This window comes from Grammomys surdaster, unplaced genomic scaffold (genome assembly GCF_004785775.1).
Source record: "Grammomys surdaster isolate TR1022 unplaced genomic scaffold, NIH_TR_1.0 224, whole genome shotgun sequence".
Taxonomy (NCBI): Eukaryota; Metazoa; Chordata; class Mammalia; order Rodentia; family Muridae; genus Grammomys; species Grammomys surdaster.
Genome location: NW_021604669.1, coordinates 346,812 through 372,257, shown reverse-complemented (window position 1 = coordinate 372,257; position 25,446 = coordinate 346,812). Strand labels below are relative to the sequence as shown.

Here is a 25,446-nt window from a genome sequence, read left to right as displayed (position 1 = left end):
CCTGCCCTGCCCTGCCCTGCCCTGCCCTGCCCTGCCCTGCCCTGCCCTGCCCTGCCCTGCCCTGCCTTATATTCTCTGGTGTGGTGAAGATGGCTCCTCCAACATGGGCTCCCACCCTGACCAGCCTTGAACTGGACAGCTCAGTGTGAGAGATCTCCATTTGCCTTTCCTAGGACCCCTTCCTCACTCCTACCCTGTGACCTCCACACCCTGTCTTGCCAAATGTGACCCAAGGGTTAGGCTTTGAGATGGGGTCTTCACAGGCTACTCTAATGTTTTGGAGACAGAGAGGTCTACCACAGACACTGCTGTGTGCCATGGGAGAAACTCATAGTCACAATGGGCTTGCCTGGGACTTGATGTGGGTCTCAGGGTGTGACTCTCCCTGGGCCTCAAATTCAGCCCTGCTGAGGGATAGATCTGACTGGAGCTTCTCAGTGGGCTCCTGGGCCTAGTTTGCTGGGAGCTGGGGTTTGCAGGGAGGATGAGCACCCACCCCAGGCCTTAGGCTTCAGTGGTCCATCTCAGGGTGAGGACCAGGTTGCCTCCTGCCCAGGAACTTGCCTGGTCTCAGAGTCATTGGGTGCTAGGTTTTTCCTATCTGTTGCCACATGTACATAGGGGATGGGTGAGAGCCCTCGAGCGCCTGCCCAGTCCCCTTGGCCCCTGCCTGCCCAGGTTGTGTGCACGCTGGTGGCTGCCTTCTTGCACTTCTTCTTCCTGTCCTCGTTCTGCTGGGTGCTCACCGAGGCCTGGCAATCCTACATGGCCGTCACCGGCCGCCTCCGGAGCCGGCTCGTCCGCAAGCGCTTTCTCTGCCTGGGCTGGGGTGAGCTGGGCAGCTGGGGTTGGGAGGTGAGGGTGGACTGCGGTTAGGCCTGCTGGGGTATGTGAGGGTGGGCAGTGGGCTGGGGTTAGTAACCAGGAGTGAGGACACATGGCTGGAGAGAGGGTATATGGTGGGCTGGGATAAGCAAAGCCTGGGGGGGCAGGCAGCCAGGGTAAGATGATGCGCTATCTCTGTTCTTGTCATGTTTGTCCTGGCCCCTGCTTGTTTCTGCCACTTCTAGAGTTTCTGTTTGCCATTCTGGCTTCTCCCTCTAAGCTACCATTCCTTTATAAGGTTGCCAGAAAATGCAGCCCATTTGGTCCCATTGGCTTTCAGATGACAATGACAGTATACTGTATCTTCATAGTACTTGGGACACATGCTCTAAAAAGGATACTTCTTTCTATGAGGCTGAGTGGTAACAGGCCACGTCTCGCCCTCTGGTCTGCAGCCTGCACCATCCCACCCCCACCCACCTCTTGGAGTACTGCCCTCATTTGGGGCTTCCCTCATGCAGCTTGTCCCTCAACCCATGTGGAAAGGGGGTGACATGACTGATCACCTTTCTTCTGCTCCTCTTCTAGGGCTCCCTGCATTGGTGGTGGCCATTTCTGTGGGATTCACCAAGGCCAAGGGGTACAGCACCATGAACTAGTGAGTTGGGCAGGCGGGGATGTAATAGCATTCTGTAGACCCAGGAGATGCCCGACCTTACTGGAATTGTATCAGCCAGGCTTAGGAGGGTGAGCTGTTAAGACAGCTCTCACTCCTAAGCAATCAGGTCTTGTCCTGCCTGGTCTGGGAGATGAGGAGAATGCCCGGGGACCATCAGAGCCTCCTGCTTCCTCAGTGGGTGGCCTTGATGGGCCCCTGGAGTCCTCCTCTCCATGTGTGAAGTGTTAAGGATAACCCATGAGAACAGCAGATGCACCCTCCCCGTGGCCATTATAAGGGTGAGTCAGTTTCACAGATGAAGCCCCACCCTCCACCCCCGAGACCACAACAACTGACCTAAAGCAGTGTGGGCTCCAGATGCAAAATAGGATCCCAGACTCAGGATGGAGCTAGAAAAGGGAACAGAGACCTGGAGGTTGGCTGGCTCACACTAGTTGGGAGCTTGGTGGCTAAGAGCATTACCTGACTTGCTCTGAAGCTCTGGGGGGGAGGGGGTGGCAGGGCTCTGGAGCCCCTATATCTGAGCCAAGTTGAAGACACCAGTGAGATTCTGAAGAATCAAGAGGAGTGTGTTGAGCAACATTGGCTACAATTCCCAGGCCAGCGCTGTGGACAGTCCTGTCGCATGCAGAGTATCCTCTCTGGCAGTGGCTCTCAACATGTGGGTTTCAGCCCTTATAGGGGTCACATACCAGATATCCCGCATATCAGATATTTACATTACGATTCAGCACACTGGCAAAATTACAGTTATGAAGTAGCAACAAAATAATTTTATGGCCGGGGGTCACCACAGCATGAGGAACTGTATTAAAGGGTCACAGTATCAGGAAGGTTGAGAACCACTGCTCTAAGGTTTGATCTACTGGTATCATGGATGGTGTTCGGGGGTTTTGGAGAGCTAGGCAAATGAGCGTAAGGTTAGTGACCTAGGACAGGAACCTCAGGTCTGCCAGAGACTCTGAGAGAAGAACCAGAAGTGGCCCCATTCATAGAGGACAGATGGGAGCCCCAGGGCTTCTGAGGGGGACACCCTTGCTCTGGGCCATACCTCCATTTGTAAGTGGAGGCGGCAGTGGCTGCATGGAGAGTCCTGAGGATTCCCTCCCACCAAAAAAAAAAAAAAACTGTGTGCAAATTTCCCTGTTTCTGTCATGGCTGCCCAGCTCATACACTTTTCCCTGACACACTCTCTTGGGCATGGTGCTGGGTTCTGACAGCTTGTTTCTTCCCCAGTTGCTGGCTCTCCCTGGAGGGGGGACTTCTGTATGCCTTCGTGGGACCGGCTGCTGCAGTCGTGCTGGTACTGACCCACTCCTTCCCTCCCCTACCTCCCAGGCTGGACCCCTGGGTCCTTACCTGCCCCTTAGGTGGCCTGTGGGGATCTGCTCACCAGCAGTGGCAGCTCCCTCACTCCGCTCCAGTCTCTCGGTGTGGTACCCTGTCTCCCTCTTATCTCTATGAGCATGGCTTGCCTGGGTATTGGGCACTGAATATGTGCCTGGCAGGAGGCCTTTGTGAGTTGGGTAACAGGGAGGTGGGGACAGACAGACAGATGGGCAGCTGAAGCTACAGGGACTGAGTAGACTTGGCTCAGGTCATGCATGTCCACTACAACTGTCAGCACCCAGATTGCCAAGAGCTGAGGCTGCTTGTTTCCTGGTGTCAGAGGGACCTTGCTTTTTCCTGATCCTTCAGTTGACATGCCCATTTGGAGAGGAGTCCAGAACTATAGCTGGGGACTGGCCCAGAGCCTGGACTGGCAGACCTCAGCGTGAGAATAGATGCTGTCTCTCTCTCTCTCTCTCTCTCTAGTCTTCATCACCCCAGCTTACCCTTTGTGGGGGAGGGGTGGTCAGAGAGCTTGGCTCAAGTCAGTGTGGTAGACAGGTGGCACAGGAGTGACTGACCCTGCAGAGTGTGAGACTCGAGTCTGGGGTGAGTGTATAGGTAGGTAGAGACAGTTGGGTGGCTGCCAGCATCCCTGCTCCTTATTCCTCAAAGGCGTCCAGATGGAAGGCCAGGCGGATATAACGAGTCAGTGTCTCTGAGGGCAGCTGCTGGGCCAGAACAGGTGTCATTTAAAAGCAGGCTCCAGGGGCTGTGTCATAGGATCCTGTGCATTGACCACTCATCCTATGACAGACAAGCAGAGCCTATTGCAGGAGGGTACACAGGCCTAGAATACCTGCCACCCAGGTGTGTGGTCAGAAAGCTATGAGGCAGGGCTATGCCAAGAAGCAAGGCCCTGTACATGAAATCCTGACTCTGCAGAGCTGTGGAAACTCTCAGCCCCCCCGGATCTCTGGGCATGGTCTCTGGCACAAGAATCCAGAGTATCTCCTCACCTTGACCTTTGCCCCTTAGGGTCAGGTCAAGGCCTTGGGGTCCTGACAGCCTTTCTACAAAAAGGGAGTTATACTAGAGACCCTCGGGAATTCTCTCAAAGTGGGGATGAGAAGTAAGATCTGAACAACACCTTATCCCTTATCCCATACCTTGGCAGAGATAACCACAGAGAGGCAAGGTGCCAGGGTCCCAGGATATGGAGGCTCTGACAGTGGACTTAAGACTGATTCTTATCTTGGGTAGTAAATTGGTTAGTAACTTGGAAGATGCATCTGAGACCCTAAGAAGCCCTCAGGAGGCACCCAGTGAAAATTGTTAGTAGGGATGAGGGTCAGTGGGATTGAAGGAGCTCAAGAATGAGGGGTGCCCAGTATTAGCCAGTTGAAGCCATCCTTGGCCCTAGGACTCACCTAAAACTAGGAGCCATCAGGGGCCAGGGGAGGGGTGTTGGTGGTATGGGCACACTGAGGACAGGGCTCAGGATGGATCCACCTGGCCAGCACTGGGGTCTGAATTGTGGGGGAACATGACTAACCCTTGAAAGACTGTGGACATTCTGGGCATGGTCGCTGCTGATCTAGGCTCCCATGGGCTCTGGCCCACTCCTGCCTCTGCCCGGCAGGTGAACATGGTGATCGGCATCCTGGTGTTCAACAAGCTCGTGTCCAAGGACGGCATCACGGACAAGAAGCTGAAGGAGCGGGCAGGGTAGGCCCTGTGGCACTGGCACCTTGCCCTTCTTGGCTAGAAAGACCCAGAGCCCACACACCATTAAGTCCCCACTCCAGTCTGACAATTCAGGTGTCCTGAAGCAGGCTGGGAAACTGAAGCATAGAGTACAAAGGCTTTTTCTAGACAGTCGGTCTCTGCTTTGTTCTGTGCCTCAGTTTCTCTAAGTGACCTGTAACAAGGTGGGACCCTGCAGAGTCTCCAGAAACTGTGAAGCTCACTTCTCAAAGAGAGCACCCCCTGCTGGGCTCAAGCTGGTGGGAGGGCACCCTAGGTCCAAGGCTGGGAGCGCCTCTTCCCTGCTCCCTGAATCCCACCACAGGAGGCCTTGCCTGTCTGGTGTCTTCATCACTGGAGGATAGCTAGGGACAGGTGGGACAAGGCTCCTCCCACACTACTCAGGCACCTGCTCTGTGGGTTGTCCTGGGAGTGAGGGATGACATGGGGGTCACTGCTGCCTCAGCTCAGGGACATTTGAGGGGCCACAGGATACTGGGGTGGTAGCCTTGCCCTGCCCAGAGTTCTCCCTGTCCAGTCTTCTACATCCTACAGCTGGTGTGCTGGTGTCTTTGTGGGGGTCCTACCCCTGCCCCTCCCCCCTGTGCCTGTCTTGCTTGGTGTCTTTCTCTGTCTCTCACTGTCTCTCTTTTTCTGGTTCCTCCTTTTCTGCCCGGTGACTTCCCTGGGTGCCTGGTGGACTCTGGCCCTGGTTAAAGCTCCTGAGAGGGCTAAGGAACTGTCATTGTGCTGGGGGTTCCTCTGTGGTGCAGAGCACAGGCCTGGGCTTCCTGGCTGTCCACCCTAGAATAGTGGGCCAATATCAGAGTCTGAGACCCAGACCACATGTGGGTTGAACTGTGGCTGAAGTTGTAGATGTGGAGGTCTCTCTGGACTCTCCAGCCCTGGCCTGCTTGATTTGCTATTAGAATAGCCACAGGGCAAGCTTCCCTATCTCTCTCCCCTCACATCAGAGTAAACAGGAGTTTAGGAACTGGAGAAATCTGGGAGCTGGAATCAGACCCCATCTCTGGGTATCCTGGGCCAATGCCTAGATGAGGAGGCGTCTTCCCGCTGTGTGTGCATGCACACCCCCCTCACACATCCATGGGCATGCATGGACAGGGTTGTCATCCAGCTCAGCCTGTCTATTTCTGCTCTCCTTGTGAGGCCAGCCCATGTGATAACATCTGGTGTGCCTATGTGGGAAGAGGAAGGATTGCAAAGCCTCCTTCAGATCTCGCTGCTCTCCACACTGAGACTGAGGCATGCTGTCAGTCAGCAGATGCTGGCAGCCTGCAGTCCTGCCCATCTTACTCCCTGCCCTCGGCTTGGGTCCCTTGGATGCCTGAGAGCCTCAGGCTGCCGTCTCTGCTCCTTGCCTCGCGTTTCCGAGGGAACCTGTTTGCTTTTGTTTCAGCCTTTGATTTCACTTGCAGTCAGCTGCCCGTGCCCCCCCTCGGGCGTGCCCTCACGTGTGCTGAATGCGGAGTCCTCTCTGCGGCCGAAGCCACCTCCGACGCCACCAGTAACGCCATGTTAGTGCCTTGCCGCCACCTTGGAGCAGCCCTGTGTGGGCTCTGCTCCCTCCCGACTCACATTTACTTGTTTTTATGTTTTTCTTTCATTTCTTTCATTTCTGCAGTCCCCTCTCGGTTTCCAAGGCAGCCCTGGCCTCTACCCACCCTCTGCCTGCAGGCTTGTCTTTTCCAATTCAAGACCTGCTTGCTCTGCAGCATATAAGATACTTGGGAGGCAAGGAGTGGGTCAGCTAAGGTAGTAGAATGGGACTGAATCCAGGGTCAGTTGGGGTGGGCCTGTACTTCTTCTTGATGCTCCCAAAGTCTCCCCAACAATGCTGGCCCAGAGCTTAGCCACAGCCCCCACCTCCGTAAGGCAAGTAGATAGAGACTGGAGTGTTTGGGGGGTGTGAACCCATTAGCATTGCTCATATGTAAGAGTGGCTGGATGTGTATATCGTATATATGTACCAGTGTGCACAGGGATGTGTGGGAGTGGGTGTGTTGACAGCTATGCAGAGAGGTTCCCATATGTGAAAGTAGCTGGGTGTGTGGACAGTGTGCTGCTCGTGGCAGTGAGGGTGACTGGTATGTGCAGACATGAGGAAAAAGTATGCAAGTGTGAGCTTGTAAGCAGGTGGATGAATGGTAAGTAGGTGTGAGCGTGTGTGTGTGTGTGTGTGTGCGCGCGCGCGCGCGCGCGCGCATGCCTGCAAACATGTAACTGTAAGAATGTAACTGGGCATGGGCAACTGTGTATAGATGCATGTGTTATTCCCTATGGGTATGTGTGTTGTGTGTCTATATGGGTGCTCAGGAAGATATGACCATGGGAAAAGAGTACTGAGCCCAAGGGCTGTAGATCCCCTGACTTGGCTGTGACAACATAGCTGTTTTGGGTGGGTGGAGTTCAGCATAGAAGGTCCAACCCAAAAGCTCATCTTGTTTGGGCCCCTCCTTCAGGACATAGCAATAACAATAGCAGACAGCCTGAACACTAACCTCTTGAGCAGACACTGGAACCCAGGACTCTTGGCGCCTCGGGCTTTGTGGGTAAGAAGATGTGCAAGGTTTAGGACCCATCCAAGTAGAGTAGCCTGGACCCTTGCTGGGCCCACGTTGCTGTGAGCCCCAGTGCCCCACGTTTGGATCAGCAATCTGTCTCGGTAGAATGCAGACAAACTCAGGTCCAGCCTGAGCCAATCAGCTGAGGAGCAGGATTCCAAAGGTCAGGCAGCAGCTAGAGGGGGTGACACCCAGGCCTCACGGGGACTCTTCTGCCTGGGGGTATCTGAGGAACTTGTGGCTCATCTTCCTCGGGGCTTCTGGGGAAATGATTTGGAAACTGGTGGCCTGGGGGAAATAGAGAAATGGCAGAGCTGATTTTGTTGGAAGCCAAGGAGTCTCTGCTGATGGGAAGACCTGCTCCTACACCACACAGGTGACATGAGGCATCAGGGTCCCAGATCAAAGAATGTCTGCTTTGTAGAAGAGGGGAGATGTCACTGGGCCTGGTGCTATGGTAGGGACAAGTATAGAGAATGTTCCTGCCGGTGATGGGAAGTAATTTACTAGAGGGCCAGCCTGCCACTGTTCTATTCTAGCTTCAGGGTCGGGTGAGCTTACAGCAGGGGTAGGGTTGGGTGTACAGCCTGCTGGCATATGCAGCAGGGGAGAGGGAGGTGGGGTAGCTGACGGTGTGCTAGAAGGCTCCAGTCTAACCTCCATTTCAAAAGTATGAGTGGGATCAGTTGGGATCCAGTGGGGCTTTGTGCCTCACATGGTGTTCCCTCTGAGAAGGGAACGAGAGTTGACTGGAAATGGGGGTTATCTGAGGTAGTTTAGGAGCCCATGGTTCAGGGCATCGAGGGAAGGGTGGGCCATCAGATTGATTTCTGACTTGGGCCTGTGTTGGGGAAGATGAGCCGACAGAGATCTGGGCAGGGCTAAGAGAGCCGGTCCTGTGTGCCCTGGCTACTGGTGGCTACTATGTTCACCAAGTGATAATAGCCGTGGCTGCAGGCTAGAAGATCCCTGGGGTCAGCGTAGCATGGCTTCAGAAGGCACAAGGTAGGCCTGGAAGAGGTCACGATGAATGTCTACTGTAGTCAGCTATATGGTCTCAGAGGCCAGGGAGGAGGTGAGGACGGCTGTGTCCTTGCAAGGCCAATGCCCACATAGGACCCCTGCCATGGCTGTACTCTTCAGTTTGGTGGGAGTTTGGGGGACCCTCTGCCTAACTGGGTCCTCAGGTCCTCTAGCCTCTCCCATCAGCCCACTGCCCTAGACCCCACTCTGTGTTCTGTCCCTTTCTCCCATCTGCTCCTTTGAGGGGACAGCAGGATGACCCCCCAAGAGAAGAGGGACAGGTGATCCTGATGTCACCCCTGACTCCTGGCGATGACAGGGGCTTCAGACAGGCCACAGTGGCTCCTGGAATCCCGAGAGTGCTGGGACTGGGACCGAGGCACAATTCTGAAGCACTTACATGTCCCCTTGAGGCAGCACCATTGTCCCCACCTGAGCTTAGGTAAAAGCTCAGGGGTAGGTGTGCAGGCCAGGTACTGATGGAGGGCTCAGGTTACTAGGCTCCCTGTGCCAGCCAGGTGCTCCAAAAGAGACTGAGGGTTGATGGCAGGGCTGGTGGCTCAGGTCGGGGCCACAGGAGGGCGCTGAGGCCCAAGAGAGCAGCTGCAGCCTCAGAAGAGGAAGAACACCCTTCTGTCTGTTCTGTCTGTCTTGGTCTCTCCTCTGACCCTCTGGCCTTGTCCAACTGTCCACTGTCTGTCCTGTCTCTCCCTCACAGTTTCTCTCTCTCGTTCTCTTGGTACTTTCCCTGACTCCTGTCCCCCCACAGCCATCTTGCATTGCAGTTGGAGTCCTGGGTCTCTGGGTCCAGGGCTCAGGGCCTGGAAGATGGAATCAGGGGCGTCTTTGCTCCATGCAGCTCTCCCATCCCAGTGTCCTTCCTGTCTGTCTCCTTCCAATCAATCTCCTGGACAGGGTCCAAGTTCTCTCCCAAAGCGCTCCTCTACTTTGTTGGGTCCCTTCCAAGCCCTCAGGCCTGGGGATGGGGGAAAGGGGTGTCCTCAGGAGAGGTGGAGCGCCCATGGGGCCGCCCTGATGCCCTCCATCCCCAGGGCCTCCCTGTGGAGCTCCTGCGTGGTGCTGCCGCTGCTGGCGCTGACCTGGATGTCTGCTGTGCTTGCTGTCACCGACCGCCGCTCCGCCCTCTTCCAGATCCTCTTCGCTGTCTTTGACTCACTGGAGGGCTTCGTCATCGTGATGGTGCACTGCATTCTGCGCAGAGAGGTGGGCGTCCTGGCCTGGGATCCACCTGTGCCCATCACGTGGCCAGGGTTGCTGGGAATGGCCCCCTTTTGGAGGATAGTTTATTTCCCAGGATATCTCATCAGCTATAGGAGGTCTGCAGCTGATAGGGCAGAGTAGGACAGCCAGTGCTAGATGCTTCTAGCATTTTCTGAACCTTTTGGAAGGTGAGGATATGAGGTTTCCATTCAACTATGTTCTGATGCCCACCAGCAGGAGGCAGTAATGAGGCTAGGTGGTTTTCCTGACCTTAGAGAGGCTGCCCTGTGGATAGAAGTGTATCCTACCTCAGTAGGCCAACTTCTGCTCAAGACAGAGCCAGAACAGGCCTGGGACCTAGAGAGAGCCTGCTGGGGCCTAGAGAGAGCCTGTCACCTCCATTCTCTTCAGAACTTTCTAGAATGCTGCTGAGGGACTTGAAAAGCAGGAGCTATGAGAAAACACAATTGACTATGGCTGCAGGAACCAGGGTGGGGACCTCAGGTGACAGAAAAGACTGGCCCAGCAGGGCAGTGAGGAGGCTAGATGTTTCTGTTCTCTAGGGAGGCTCTGGAGGAGCACCCTGGGAATGAGGGCTGCCTGAAATTGCAAAAAATATTTCCACAACAAGGCCTATGCCCTCCTTCCACTTCCCTGTGCTAGTCATGTGTCACTCAGCTGTGGGAAGCTACTGTGAAAAGCCACCAAGCACCAAGGTAGCTCACAGGGAAAGAAGAGGCTTCTGAGCCCACTTGTTCCGACTACCTAAGCACAGAATCCACAGTTCTCCATAGCCCCTCCACCAGGTGCCACAGCTTTCAACCCAAAGGCAAGTAAAGTCTGGTCTCACGTTCTAAGGCCCCTGGTCTGCTCTGAAGTTACTCTCTGGTCCTCCGCTCCTCTCTCAGTGTTCTGGCTTCTACGGGATGAGCAGTGGCCTGTGAGAAAGGAACATGAGCATTGCACAGACAGAAGGAGCTTGAGCATCCCTAACTCCAGAACAGCAACTTCAGAGCTGGGCCGGGGAGAGGGAGACTTGTCCTGCCTAGCGTATAATGTAGGAAGAAAGACTGAAGATCAGTTGGAAGGAGAGGCCTGCAGGACCAGCTGACTCAAACCAGGTACTCCAAGAAAGCAGCAGGACAGATGTCAGAAGAATAGCAGAACATCTCACTAAAATCTGGCCCTAGGGATCTACCCAAAGCCTTGTGGTCAAGAAGTTCAGATGTGACTGACAGCCAAAGGGCCCACAGCTCCATGTAGGTAGGGTAGGGTGAGGACACAGAGCCAGCTTCAACCCTTGTGTGTGGTTTTTGATGCAGGCCTCATCACTGCTGTCTCCAGAGCCTGGATTTCAGGATAATATTCAATACTGTGTCCTTCTTCATGCTGATCATCCTGGGTGATGAGCCACTTCCTCTTGGTTCCACTTGCCAAAATGTATACTGTCCTTGTGGCTGGCCTTAGCCTTGCTCATGCAGCCTGCCATGAGAATCAGGCCCACCACCTGCAGTCAGGCCAGGTTTGGGGGGTGCAGGCTGTCCCTGCAGCCAGGTGCCTGCTTCAGGCTTACGTCCTTACAGTGGTGTCCAGCCAGTGGAGCCTGGAGCTCCTTCCCTGCATCAGGAACTCCAAGTGTCTTCATCTTACACGCTCTCTCCTCCTCGCACAAGGTGTGCTCCAAGGAGGCTCCTTGCAGAGGTACTGCGTGGGGCCATGGCTCCCTGCTGACATGCTTTCCCTCCTCCAGGTCCAGGACGCTGTGAAGTGCCGTGTGGTAGACCGACAAGAGGAGGGCAACGGGGACTCGGGGGGCTCCTTCCAGAACGGCCACGCCCAGCTCATGGTAGGACTGCCTGCCTGGAGCTACAAGCTGTCCCGCCTGGGACCTCTATGTCCTCCCTGTTCCCAGAGTTCTGCTGGGCCCTAGCAGCCCTATTAGATGGATTCTGACCTCAGTTTGCAATTGGAGAAACTGAGGCCAAGTTGAAATCCTTGATCCAGGGTGTTGAGCTGGGAAAGGCTGTTGGGTGAGTTGGGTGGGGGCATTCTTGCCTTCCTCAAAGCTGGCTCTTCCAGAACTGTGCACAAGCCAACTGTGAGTTAACCCATGCAGACTGCTTCAACTAAGGGATCTAGGCACAGTAGCCTCTGAGCAGAGCCCTGGGCTCTGCTGCCTAGCCAGCTTCCTGCCCCTCTGGCATCACCCATATGTTGTCCCAGGTGTTCAGCACCCCCAAGGGTGAGGCACTGGGGAGCATCTCCAGGTGGTGTCTACACAGGGCCAACCCTCTGGGCCTCAGTGCCTCCATCTAGAGGGAACAAGTATCAGCTGGACAGGTACTTTGTCATTTGGGGACACTGTTTTCCCTCCTCTTGATGTTTCTCCTGGCCTGACCTCTGACCTCAGGGGAAGACGGCCACCTTCCCAGCATCTTGGCTCCTGCATTTCAGGGAAAGACCTCCAGTTTGAGATTAAAGGCCAGACTGACTCCCCTGGAGCCCTGTGGCCTCTGGATGGGTCTTGTAGACCCAACTTCTAAGGTGGTCCTGGGTCACCACTCTGGCCTCCCCAGCTGCTGTCCTCAGAGATGCAGGGGGGACCATGTCTCTGCTCTAGGGGAGGCTGGTGCTGGCCCAGGTCTGTGTCTGTCCCCTGCTGTCTGTCTTGGATGGAATGGCAGAGGCTCTGGAAGCCCTGGTGGCTGCATGGCTTTGGGGAAGCATGGCCAGAGGGGCAGAGGCCGGCTGCTCCGTGATGCCTTGGAGGGAGAGCACGCATGGTTAATTGCACGCACACACAGGCAGACACAAACACATGCATGGAGAAACATGTGCGTATGCTCCTTCACATAGTGCATAGAAGTCAACTGGGGCTCAATTGTGAGTCATACAATCCTCCTCTCAACATATATGTTCATGTTCACACAGTATGCTCCTCTCGACTTGCAAAGTCGGACGCACCACAAGCACACAGAAACACAGCACACACATGCATGCGAATGCTGACAGACACACCCATGCTTGCACAGACAAGCATACAGATGCATGGCCACACCGTGTGGCCCATAGACTAATAATGTGGGCTGGGGTTCTTGGTGACAGTATCGGCATATTTGTGACCTCTGAGGTGTGGGTGTGGCTTTGGTGGCCCCGTTCCTACCACCCTGCAGCTTGCAGCACCACCTGCCACCAGCCCTGCCCTCATCTCGTCCTCGGTCTCTGTCTTGCAGACCGACTTTGAGAAGGATGTGGATCTGGCCTGTAGATCAGGTGAGCGCCTGACAGGTGAGAGCCGTGGTGGTCAGTCGGCCCTTCTGCTTCTTTCTTTACTCCTAGCATCTGTGTGTCTTACCTGTCCCCATCCCACATCTACTGCCACATGGCCCAGCCTGGGCCCCCTCCTTCTCAAGAGCTTCAGGAGGCCTGCGTGTGTGACTGAGGGAGCCCCAGAAAGCTGTTGTGGAGCCGGGCTGGGACCATCTTTGTTTCCCCTTCATGTGTCTGTCTCTCCCTTCTCCTCTCATAGGACAGAGCAGATGGGCCAGCTCTGTGTGAGACCCAACCCTGCCCTGTACACTCACTGTCACCTGCCTCCTGCCTGTCCTCCCCCAAGCGCCCATGTCCTGTGTTGTCTTTGTTTCTTTGTTGTTAAACTGGGGTAGGGAAGGGATGGGGTGCTCGTTGAGAACCGGAGACCTCTGTGGAGACAGGAAGAACGCAAAGGGAAGGAACTGCTCCTGAGCACTCTGCTAGTGCCAGGCTTCCTGGAAGCACCGTCAAGAAGGGACTCAGTGTCTCCCCCATGTTCCCAATGTCAAGTCATAGCATCTGTGAACCGGGGCTAGGGCAATGGCAGACAGTCTCTGATTGTGGAGGGGTCATCTGGCTTTGTGCCATCTGGTTCCCAAGTCGGGACTGTCAGCTGCTTCCTAAGTTAGACTCCTGGAGGGACTGACTTTGGCATGGGGCAAAAGAATCCTTTCTTAGTCTTCAAAGACTCCAGCTCCATAGTCTACTCAAGAGATGGCCCAGGCACTAGGGGTTGGAAGCTGACCCACTCACAGTGGTGTGCTCTGGGTTCCCTGTGCCAAGCTGTGCCTCACGATGCTATGTGCTGAATGCAGCTGGTGGGCACACAATGGGTGTCTGTGTATAGATGTCCATGGTGGGGCAGAGTCCCTACTGGGAGGGGTTGGGCTGAGCTGTGTGCAGGCTGAGGAGGTCCTTGAGATGGTGTTGACCCTTGGAGAGGTGCATACAAATCGATAGGAAAGGTGGCCAGTTCACTGCTGGGGCACTGGGGCAGGGCTGGAGGAGGACAGTGCTGGAGGACGGAGTCACTGTACTGTTGCTGTGAAGACACCATGACCAAGGCAGCTCTTATAAAAGAAAGAGTTTAGCTTGGGGCCTGCTTACAGTTTCAGAGTTTTAGTTCATCATCATGGTGGGGAGCACTGCGGGGAGCACTGTGGCGTGCAAGCAGGCACTGGAACAGTAGCTGAGGGTTACACCGTGATCCACAGGTATAGACACTGGGCCTGAGATGGGCTTTTGAAACCTCAAAGCCTATCCCTGGTCACACACTTCCTCCAACAAGACCACGCCTCCTAAACCTTTTTTCAAATGTTACTCCCTGAAGACTAAGAATTTAAATATATTAGTCTATGGGGGACATTCCTATTCAAACCGCCACACTGGGTGACAGTAGAGAAGAGCAAATGTCACTGGAGGTGAGCTGGAAGGGTGAGGGACCTTTGGCCTGGGAAGCTAGAATGTTGTGGGTGACCATAGTTGATATGAGATGCTGGTGGGGTAGGTGTGACCAGAGCCATCCATATGCAGACCTGGGTCAGGCTTCCTAAGAAGGAAGTGTGACCCCGCTCTGGAGAGAGCACCGGGAAGAGCAGGGTGGACGGCTGCCTTGGGTGAGAACTAATATGGTACTCTACTAGCCAATGAGGCCAGGTTGCTGGGAAAGTGACAGATGGGATGTTTGGTGAGCTGAAGTCCAGGCCAGATGTCGGACGGGACACAAGAGAGATGGCAGGGTGGACACTACCGGAAAAGGGTCTTTATGAAGGGAGTTTAACATGGAAGTTAGTGCAGGAGAGCCCTTCAGGGGGTTGACATCCTGTGCTAGGTCTCATGGTCCTTGGAGCTGCTGTGTCTATGCTAAGCATATCCTCCCCTCCTGTAAGGGCTTATGTGCTGCAGAAGAACTGGAGGGGAGTGGGGTAGGGAGCTCACTAGAAGGAGCTGTTCTTTCCACCTGGAAGGACCTCACTCTGTGCTTTCCAGCAGAGGGCGCCCTCACCTGCCTTTCAGAATTCCCATGCTGGGCTGTGTATGAGTGCCAATCTGGTTGTCTTGGGAGGCAGACAGAAACCCCTGTGGGCCAGCCTCACTAGAAAAGGCAAAAAGGAGCTTCAGCTGTCCAAGTGCCAGCATCAGCCTGGAGTGGATGTCGGGGCTGGTGTGGGTGGAGACCAGGGTGGCAGCAGTGTTGGCTGGGGTGAGCCCCTGCTGCTGCAGACCATCTTTTGCACTCTGATACCCTTTTTCCTATCTGCTGTCTCTTCCGATGCTCCCCGTTAGTGCTGAACAAAGACATTGCAGCCTGCCGCACAGCAACGATCACGGGTACCTTCAAGCGACCGTCACTGCCTGAAGAGGAGAAGATGAAGCTGGCCAAGGGCCCACCCCCCACCTTCAACAGCCTGCCAGCTAACGTGTCCAAGCTGCACCTGCACGGCTCACCCCGCTACCCTGGTGGGCCACTGCCTGACTTCCCCAACCATTCACTCACCCTCAAAAAGGACAAGGCCCCCAAGTCCTCTTTTATCGGCGATGGGGACATCTTTAAGAAACTGGACTCCGAGCTGAGCCGGGCCCAGGAGAAGGCTCTGGACACGAGCTACGTGATCCTGCCCACAGCCACGGCCACACTCCGGCCCAAACCCAAGGAGGAACCCAAATACAGCATCAACATTGACCAGATGCCCCAAACCCGTCTCATCCACCTTAGCATGGCGCCTGACGCCAGCTTCCCTACCCGAAGTCCCCCTGCCCGTGAGCCCCCAGGTGGTGCACCCCCTGAGGTGCCCCCTGTCCAGCCCCCACCACCACCTCCTCCACCACCCCCTCCACCCCAGCAGCCCATACCCCCACCACCCACCCTGGAGCCTGCACCTCCCAGTTTGGGGGACACAGGGGAACCTGCGGCCCACCCGGGACCCAGTTCAGGTGCTGGGACCAAGAATGAGAATGTGGCCACCTTGTCAGTGAGCTCCCTGGAGGTGAGGATGCTTTAGAGTCTGCTGAGGCAGTGATGGGTGGAGCCCCCAGCCAAAGGCTGGAACTTCCCTGCCCTGTAGGCTCTGGGTATGTCAGAAGTGGGTAGGGCTGGTCCAGGGACAGGATCTTTTTGCAATCCAGCCTATTTCATAGTTGGTAGCACATAACAGTCTGTGGATAGCCTAGTGCTTGTACTCCCCCTGTACCTTGTTCAGCCTTTAGGACAAGGGGTAGAGGCCATGGGATGGCACCCTTAGGGAGCACCTGTCCCACACTAGGTGGTACCGCCACATCTAGCCTTCTACCTCTTTGGTGCAGACAGCAGCCTGAGTTCACTGTTGAGGGTCCAACCATGTGACCTGTGTGGCCTGACTGAGAACACTGCAGAGAGAGGGCAAGGGCAGACAGGCCTGGAGCAGGGAGGAGAGTCCTCACTGCTCAGAGACCTTGAGGTGGCCTTGGAGTAAGGGCATTGAGACCCATCCTCATTCCATCAGTGTCAAGGATTTCCCTTCAGTCTCAGCAGCCCCTCCAAACCCACAGCTGGGCCTGGTCCCCAGGGAACAGGCAACCTGGGTACTTGGTGCACCCTCAGCATGTCCCTGAAGGCAGGTTAGTGTCTCCCCATTTGTCAGGCCAGAGGGCCTGGACTTGTGGTCTAGGCAGTTTTAGGGAACACATTACCCATGCACACAACCCCTTTCTCCTGCAGCGGCGGAAATCACGGTACGCAGAACTGGACTTTGAGGTAAGTGCAGGGGCCTCTCTCTGGACAGACAGGCTGGGTACTAGAGCCATTTCAGCAAGTGGGAACTGGGGAGGGCCTCAAGCCAGGGGCCAACAGCAGGTGGATCAAAGGGGTGGCTGTGGATGCCCATCCTGGCTCAGGACTTGTGGCCCCAACCCACAGAAGATCATGCACACACGGAAGCGACACCAGGACATGTTCCAGGACCTGAACCGGAAACTGCAGCATGCGGCTGAGAAGGAGAAGGAGGTGCCAGGCGTAGACAGCAAGGTCAGAAGCAGGGGCTCTGCTCCAGCCACCACAGGCTTCTGCCCACTTTCTTCACACCCTCACCCCCTGGATTCTTTGGCTGGCTTTTCCCTGTGCTAGCTGTCCCTTCTCAGATGTGCAAAGGACAGGGCAGGAGGATCCTGAGCCTGGCTCTGTCGGACAGGTCCCAGACTATCCTTCCCCACAGCACTGAGCCCATCATAGGAACTGTAGCTATGGCCCGGACTCGAGCTGTGGGATGCGTGGGTTGCTGCTCTCTGGGAATCCCTTCCTAAGAGCCCTTCTCTCTCTTCTTCCTCCTCACCCATAACATCATCCCATTCGCCTCTGCCCTGCCTACACCACTGGCCTTGAGTAGCCAGAGAAACAGCAGACTCCCAACAAGAGAGCCTGGGAGAGCCTCCGCAAGCCCCACGGGACACCCGCCTGGGTAAAGAAGGAGTTGGAGCCACTGCCCCCGTCTCCACTGGAGCTGCGGAGTGTGGAGTGGGAGAAGGCGGGTGCCACCATCCCACTGGTTGGCCAGGACATCATTGACCTCCAGACCGAGGTCTGAGCGGGCGGGCCGTGGCCCCACACCGGGTCAGGAGGTGGGATGCTGCTCTGCCCGCTCCGCCATAGGACGGGCACAGATGCGCTCGCGGTGGCGGGCCGGGTCCAGCCCCGGCCTCAGGGCGCTCAGAGGCGGCCAGGCAGAGGGCCCGCGGTGCTGGGACCAGAGCCAGACACAGGACAGGAGGTGGAATGGCCGGCGGGCACAGGGATCCAGAGGCCAGATGGTGCCTCAGACTCTGCCCTCCTTGGGCAAGCCCGGGCAGGCACGTGAGCGGCTGTGGACACGGACAGGCCTGGTGTGGCCAGCGTCCCCAGGATGCCCACCTCAGCCACCACTGCAGAGGACTGCCTGCGGCCCACCAGCCTGGCTCCGATTTTTAGATACCCCTACCCCTTGGGAATCAGCCAGACCCCCCACTCCCTTCCAGGACCCTGGGTCCCTCCCAGACCCAGGCAGAGAGCATGGTCCTGACCCAGACCCCCTGGGGCAGGACTGAGACCACTCTGGAAAGAAGCGGGGTGGGGAATCTATTTTTTCTCTCCTTTTCTTTTCTTCAATAAAAAGAATTAAAAACCCAGCTTTGTAGTCTTTTTTAATTTTTTGTTTTATTTTATTTTTCTGTTGCACCCTAGTTCCACTTCAGTGATAGCTAGGTAACTCCTGTCCTGTCCCGCCCTGGGTGCCCGCCCTCCACATGGTCCTCTGAGGGCTGGACTTAACTCAGTTCTCCAGTTCAGGAGTATTTGACTCCCTAGCCCCCTGAGTCACCTGGGAAGGACAGAGTTAACAGACAGCAACTTTATAACAACTTGAAATGAAAGAAAAGAAACAAAATATGGGCTGTACCTGGGTTCTAGGGTTCCCCTCCCACCCGCAGCCTCCCTGAGCCCATCTTGAACAGGCCTGCCCCCACTATTTTGTAGGTCCCAGTACTGACTCCCTTTGTCTCTCACTAGGTGCTTCCTGTCCCCAGGCTATGGTGGTCCTATCAGTGGTGTAAACTTAGAAGGGAAGTGTGAGCATGGTCAGATTACCAAAGATGCCTAACAAGTCACCAGATGCCATCAAGCTTCAGCTGTCTTGCGTTCCCCAGAGCTTCCAGCAGAGGGCAGCCTAAGCCACTCAAGGAGTCTAGCTGGGAAGCTAGGAGGTTCCCTCCGTCCCTCCTTCCCCCCTTCTCCCCCCTTCCCTCACTCTACGCCCCACCCTCACCCCCAACCCTGGGACTGCACAAACCTGGACCTCTGCAGGCAGAACCCTTCAGACCTCGGTGTGAACTGGAATCCAGATGCAGAGCATTGGCCCTGAGGGACATGTGGGGTACCTAGGACTCCAAACAAAGTGCTAAGAGCTCGAAAGTGAATATAGCCCCATATAGGTTCCTTTTATAACCTCACCCGAAGCCTCTCCCTTCATCCCCTCCTTGACACCTTGAAGAAGCCCTCCCTTCTCAGCATCCTTTTTAGCAGCAGAGACAGGATAGGACAGTGCTTGTTGGTATAGTGACCACAGTGAGTTCAGGTAACCGTGATGGCCATGCACACGCCTGGGTGCGCAAACACGGGTGGATGAATGGTAAGTGAGGAGGGACATGTCCACAGATGCCCAGAGAAGGGCAGGAAAAGACCCAGCATAGACCCTAGCTACAGACCACAAACAACAACAAAACAAAAACCCCACCAATGCTTCTGTGAGATTTGGCCACAAAATATAGCACAGCCTAGGCCACGCCATGGCTAATGTGAACTGAATATGAACTGGTGCATATGCCCTGCAACGGAAGGCTTCTAAGCTTTACTACAGCGCCTCCCACAGGTCACATGAAATATCACCTATCGTAATGCACTGCAGTCTGTGCACAAAGGCCCTACCTTCCAGGACTGGAGAGCTTCCTATGAGTTGAGTGGCCAGAGTCTCCTCCTCACCCCTTGCTATTATAGAATAAAAGAAACTGAGAGGGCCTACAGGCACAGGCAGAGAAAGCTCTGAGGTCTTAGCACTCTGCCTATGCAGGCAGCATGAGGGCCGTGTCTGGAAGGCTGAATCCTACTCAGACTTATCTCTGTCTTCATGCAGTGACCGGACATCCATAGGCAGCTCTGTAACCTCCCTGTCCTTGTCTGTCCTCAACACCCACAACAAAACACAAAGCATGAAGGGAGAGACTCAGAGCAGTGGTGCCTGCTGGAGTCAAAGCTGTCTAACTACAGTATGTATCCAGAGGCAGCTCTCCCCGCCAATCCCTATTGCATGCCCTCCCTCTGGAGGGATATTTATGCTAAGAGATACCTAGAACTCCTGGCTGCCCAGGACTCCTCCTCCTTCTCCTAGAGAGACTCATTACGGAAATTGCTATCTACTTTTGGCATAGGAAGCTGGCCAGCACAGGCTGTACTTCATTAGCACCCTGAGCCTTGCTCCAGCAGGCCCCACTCCAGCAGGCTCCGTGTACATTCCAAAGGGGAGTCTGTACCCTTAGCCCAGAACTCTTGTGGAGACAGGAGTTCTTCCATGGATCTCTTTCAGGTCTCTTTGCTCTGCCTCAGCTTTTTGGAGTGCTGTGCTCCTAACACCTGGCAAGCAGGGTCACAAGCCTATCTAGAGTGAAGAACCAGACTCAAGATGACTAGAGGATGCTGCCAGTATGCTACAAGTCAGGAAGGGCTTTGCCTGCAACTCAGCAATCCTGGCACCAGTTCCTGGATGCTCCCCTAACAGGTGTCTTTCCTGAGGGCACCAACACCATCCTTAGCTGCTGCTGCCACCACAAGGCACTTTCCTTTGGGGCTCCAGATGGCTGGGGCTCTAAGAGATCTTCCTGGGCCCTCCTTCCATGACTTGGCTGTCCTAGCCTCTCCGGGCTACTTTTTAGCAATCTGTCACAAGTGAACCTGAGAGTCCTCTCTTCCACCCTCCACCTGTCATCATTAGAACTACCTTGCCTTAGGAGATGGCAGGACTTGGAACGATGGTGGTCACCATTATGACTGGAACAACATTGGGGATGGGTAAAGTTGGGGGTGAAAGTTTGGTTTATAGACATAGAACTAGAGATTTTACTGGTGATGAGGGCGATGATGGTGATTGTGATAGTGATGATGATAATGACGTAAGGCTAACAATAACAATGGTGATGTCACGACGACAGAGGTAATGATGTCAGCGAGGTGATGTAGTCATGGTGAGGCTGGTGATGATGGAGATGATGGTGACACTGGTAAGGCTAAGAACAGCAATAGTGAAACATCAACAGTCACGTGGTGGTGGTAATGGTGCTAGTGAGGTGAGAGTGGTGATAGGTGGTGACAGTTGTAACTGACGTTTGTCCTGGTGGTGCTGAAGACAGCAAGAGCTACTGTGATCTCTGGATGGTAGTGGAGCTGTTGGGATTAGAACCTGGGTCTTACAGTTCACTGGTTCCTGGCTCCTACGAACTGGGGAATGTGTAGGAAGAAGGATACACAAGGACAATGAGTTTCTGCGTCACCTGGGGGTGCAGCCAGCAGGAGCAGCTGCCAGCAAGTAGTTCGTTCTTATCAACACCCACACCGGTACAATCCGGAGGACGCCCCTCCTTACCTGCTCTGTCTGTTCATTTCTACCTTTGATTAATGTAAACGCTGCTGAGAGGGGCCCCAAAGGTGCTCTAGCCCTTCCCATAATGCCTTGCCTGTAGGCAGTCTGGAGACCTCTGTGGCAAAGCTCTACAGTGACCTCTCTTCCATTTTCTGGGTCCAATGACTTACTACAACTAACTCCTTCGCCTCTAACCTGTTTGCCTCTCTCTCCGTCATACAAAGGTTCTTGTTCCCTGGGAGAATTCTACCCTTTGGTTTTCTCCCTTGCCCCATTCTCCTCCCTGGGCCCTGCTTCTCACAGGCTGGTCCCAGAGGGGAGCAAATATACAAGATGACACGGACTCTAGGACTTGTTCCAGAATCTTCTGCTAGATGGACTGTCCCTTCTTCAGCCTACCCTCACCTCCCTTTGATGGCCTTGGGAGGTGGGAGCTGTGTTGGAGGATGAAGGCTGAAGAGATGCCAGCTCCCCGTGGCTTTCTAAATGTCCGTGAGGCTATAGGGCAGCTGATGAATCACTCAGAGAGCCCAGAAACTGTCACCCCCACCCAGGCTCAAACACTGTTGGCTTTTTTCATGGGCAGAGGTGGCCAGGTAGTCTTCTTAGATGTAAAGTCCTGTGGTCCCGGTTTGCTCAGTCCTCTGATCTTTCTAGTGCCATGACCCTAAGGAACCAGCCTTCTGAGAAGGAGTCCAAGTGGAGATATCTCAGACTTGGCTTCAGAGATCCTGTCCATAAGGGTCTAAGCTGGGTTTATGTAGAGCAAGCCTGCTAGGGATGGTCTCTGCCTCATTGGCCACCCAGGGATGACCAGGTAAAGAAGGTCAAATCTACCTTTCACCATGTCTCACATTTTCCCTCTGGGTCTAAGATTCCTTACTGAGGCCACAAGTCCCTAAGGACTCCCAGGTCCCCAGATTTTTAACACAAAGCTTCTTGGGTAGTCGAGAAGCTTCGGGCTCCCCTTTGTCAGGGCCTAAAAATAACCAGGCAGGAGGAACTCTGAGTAGCTAGCAAATGTGCCAGCCAGCACCCCACACAGCGGAAGCACCTCCAAATAAGGCCTAGGCAAAGCGGAAGACAGCACGCAAGCTCATCAGCGCTGACGTGGATTCCAGATCCTTCCCTCCCTGCACCCTCAGAGTCTCCCCCAGAGCCTGTGTGACTCAGGGACCTGGGAGTCTGGTATGTTCAGGGTGCCCGGAGCTTACTGGGCAATTCATTAAAGCAGTCTGCTCTTGGGTCCTGGAACTTGTAAGATCAGTTTGGGGACTTTAGAAGCCTCTAGCTGGAGTTGTGAACTTAGTAGTATGGACTCTTCAGACAATCAGTCACCCCGGCTCAGTGGACATGGTGTGAGCCCACACAAGTCCCCTGGGGGTCCAGGAGTTTCCCTCACCACCACCATGGACTCACTAGGAAACGGGACCAGATGGGTATAAGGAGGCTGACTTGGGGCGGGACAGTGACACACAGCTGTCCCTAAGCAGAGGAGGTGTTGCTGGGTTCCTTATGGCTTCCTGGGAACACCATATGTACTTCACTCGAGGATGGGGGAGGCTAGAGGCAACCACCCCATTAACATCCTCCTGTTCTCTCTCTCCCTGGAGTTGCTGACAGGAGTGTGGGGCTGCAATCCAGGAGGACTCTGTGGCTGAGACTTGCTGAGTCCAGTAAACATGGAGCCGGGGGCCACTCTTCACTGGCTAACACCTGCCCTCCACAGTGGCTGGTGCAACCCAGGACCTGCTAAAGTTCAAGGGTTCTCTCAGAGGATCCTCTGCTAGTCTCTCCATAGGACAAAATTAACTCCCAATGGACAAAGATCAGAATGGGAAAAAGGGAGAGTGGATATGGGCAGGGGTGAGTAAGGGGGAGTGAATTGGGCAAGGGTAAGTAGGGATGAGTGAATCAACCAAAGGGGCATGACTCTTTCTTCATATGCCATGACTTTCTTTCAGTCTGCCCGTATCTGCAACAAGCACCCAACCCAGACTTTACTAAGACCTCCCTCTCTACGGCCTGGCATGGCCCCACCCTTCGCTCACCCCTGGTCTATCTAAACTCGTTTTATGCTGTCTATTAGGTTGGTTCTCAAGACATGGACCTTGAATCAAACACACAGAAAGATGTGCTCAAAGGAAGCTCTTGACAGCATAGTGGCTGAGAGGGACCCTGGAGCACAGGACATTCAGACACATCCTTATAGTGGCAGTCTCCCTGTGGAGACTCTCAAGAAGGGGTCAATGAGAGTCTTCCTAGTGTCCGTCATCTTGTGTTGAGCTAAATGGAGGGATGCTGAGGACAGATACTTGTAAGAGCTCCCAGCACCCAGAGGGAAGGACCATTACCATTGTTCTACTTTGTAGAATAGGAAACTAAAGAAGAGGGTGGGTGGGCCACACCCAGCAAAGGTGGAGTTAAGCCAGTGGGGTGCAGGCAGACTCTGAGCTGCTCTACTCTTCTGTCCCAACAGCGACTCTCTGGTACATATGCGATGGGGCTGGAAAAGCTCACAGCTCCCATTTGTCACAGACTGAGGCGAAGGCAAGAGCTAAGACGGGTGCTGAGCTGGGCCTGGGCTTTTCATGGATTGGCAAATATGAAGTGTGTCTGGCTCAAGGCGGCTCAGCACAAGGTCAGGTAGGAGAATGAAGTCTTCCTCCCAAAGCCACACATTCCAGCACTCCAGCTGCCCCACTTCCTGCTTCTGCTGGGTTCAGACCCTTCCTGACCACCCATTCTAGAGTCCCCACTGGACCCTTCACCCAAGGCTGTCCCCACTCCACACTCTTCCTCGACACCCCTTAACCAAATCCTTCTCAGCGATTCATTACAGCTCCGTGCAGGCTTTGGAGGCTTTTCTTAAAATTCAGTTATTTCATGTGATGTCTTTGGGAATCTACCTCGGTCACATTGCCTGGCAGGGCTCGTAATAACCTCTCGTTTGTTACTCTCAGAACTGCTGACATGCCTTGCCCCTTTTGTCAGCCAGGCCTGTGCTTTCTTGGGGTCACCTTGCTTAGGAAGCAGCTGTGTGCCCTCTGGGTCCCTGTGCTAATCCTCGCTTGTCATTTCCTTCTTTGCCTGAGCGAGGTAGCAAAGGTTCAAGTTGGATTCCTCCCTCCCACGTGAGCTGTTAGCCTCTCTTAAGTGTCTAATATAAGCATCTTGGGCCACCAGCTTCTCTCATCATGTCACTTGAGTTCCGTCCTACAGGTTCCCGTACACATTATTTTTATCATTCAGTTGTAATTATTCTTCTAATTTTATCAAGAATACGTCCTTGGGTAGACAAGTTCTTTTATACACGCCTTAAGAATTCTAAACTGTAGGGTTTTGAAAAATGAACCTATCAATTTACGATTTTTTTTTCTGACAGGGTCTTTCTTCTTAGGTACCCCAGGCTAGCCTGGACCTCTTGGACATCCTATCACCCCTCTCAAGTGCTAGGATCAGAGGTGTACACCCCCAGTTGTGAGTCCTGATTTAATCGGCCTGCTGGTAGAATGTGGTCTGTATGACAAATGCTCTGTTGCATAAGATGTGACCATTCTCATGAATATTCAACACACATTTCCTCAGCCCAGAGTAGAGTCACTGCCATGTTCAGGAAGCCAAGGTGGTCAGTTTTATGGCTCAAATCTACACTTCTGTGATGTATTAAAATCCGGTTCCTGTCTTTGCTTTTTTGACACACACACTTGGCTCCTGGGACTTTCAGAGTCTTGGGGGTGATGAGTGTCCTTGGTAGGCTAACGTGAAGGTTGCTAGCTGGGAGCTCTTCCACAGCCTGAGGAAGGGGCTGCTTACAGGAAAGCCCACTGGCAGGACTAAGGAGTGGAGACTGCCAGTCTCCTGAGACATCCAGGAAGGGGAAAAGGACTAACAGTGAAGGTTAAAGTGACCACTGGTGGCCAAACAATTATTTGGGATGGGTATGCTCTAGAGACTGTGGTTCAAGAACAAGGTGTGGGTGGGTCTGGCTTCCCCTGAGGCCTCTCTTCTTGGCTGATGGATGGCTAATCTTCTGCTGCTCTGGTTGGTAATTTACTAGCCATGCCTACATACTGTCACCCACATGAAACTCCTAAAGGACAGAGGTCAGGAGGCTTCCAAGTAAGTATTGCACCTAAGAAGGGGCTATACAAGCCAGAATGGGGGATGGGAGCCAGGAGCTTAGAAGCCCCAGAGGCATCTCGGAGACAGAGTCCTCAGCCTGTAGGGTCTGACACTTTGTCCAGGTGCAAAGTGTGGGAGGGAATTGAAATGAAGGGCACTCAGCTGCTAAGGATACAGCCTGTGCTCTTCTCTGGCAGCGGAAGTGACTAGTCAGCCAGGAGACTCTTTCCTGCTGTTTTTCTCATAACCTTTCGGGATTCTTGTATCTGCTCAACCATTCAGTGACTGCAAAAGACATATGGAAAATTCCCACTGTCATAGTGGAAAATTCCCCGCAGTCCTGTCAAAGGCTGCTGCTTTGTGTGTTTTGAGGAATGCAAGGATCCAAGCTGTGTCGAGGACACACACGCACACGCGCACACGCACACGCACACACATACACATACCACTTCCAACAGCACAAGAA

General features: G+C 54.3%; 1 protein-coding gene across 1 annotated transcript in view; it reads left to right on the top strand.

Annotated features, from left to right (window-relative positions):
* Nucleotides 1-17,279, top strand: part of Adgrb1 (adhesion G protein-coupled receptor B1) — a 59,254-nt gene extending 41,975 nt beyond the window's left edge. Inside the window, exons 21-31 of the mRNA XM_028773269.1 lie at nt 679-829; nt 1,414-1,483; nt 2,741-2,807; nt 4,476-4,561; nt 9,240-9,411; nt 11,159-11,254; nt 12,642-12,696; nt 15,007-15,707; nt 16,418-16,453; nt 16,616-16,723; nt 17,082-17,279. Of these exons, the coding sequence (XP_028629102.1) occupies nt 679-829; nt 1,414-1,483; nt 2,741-2,807; nt 4,476-4,561; nt 9,240-9,411; nt 11,159-11,254; nt 12,642-12,696; nt 15,007-15,707; nt 16,418-16,453; nt 16,616-16,723; nt 17,082-17,279 (1,740 nt within the window). The remainder of the gene's footprint in view (nt 1-678; nt 830-1,413; nt 1,484-2,740; nt 2,808-4,475; nt 4,562-9,239; nt 9,412-11,158; nt 11,255-12,641; nt 12,697-15,006; nt 15,708-16,417; nt 16,454-16,615; nt 16,724-17,081) is intronic.
* Nucleotides 17,280-25,446: the final 8,167 nt, after the last annotated feature.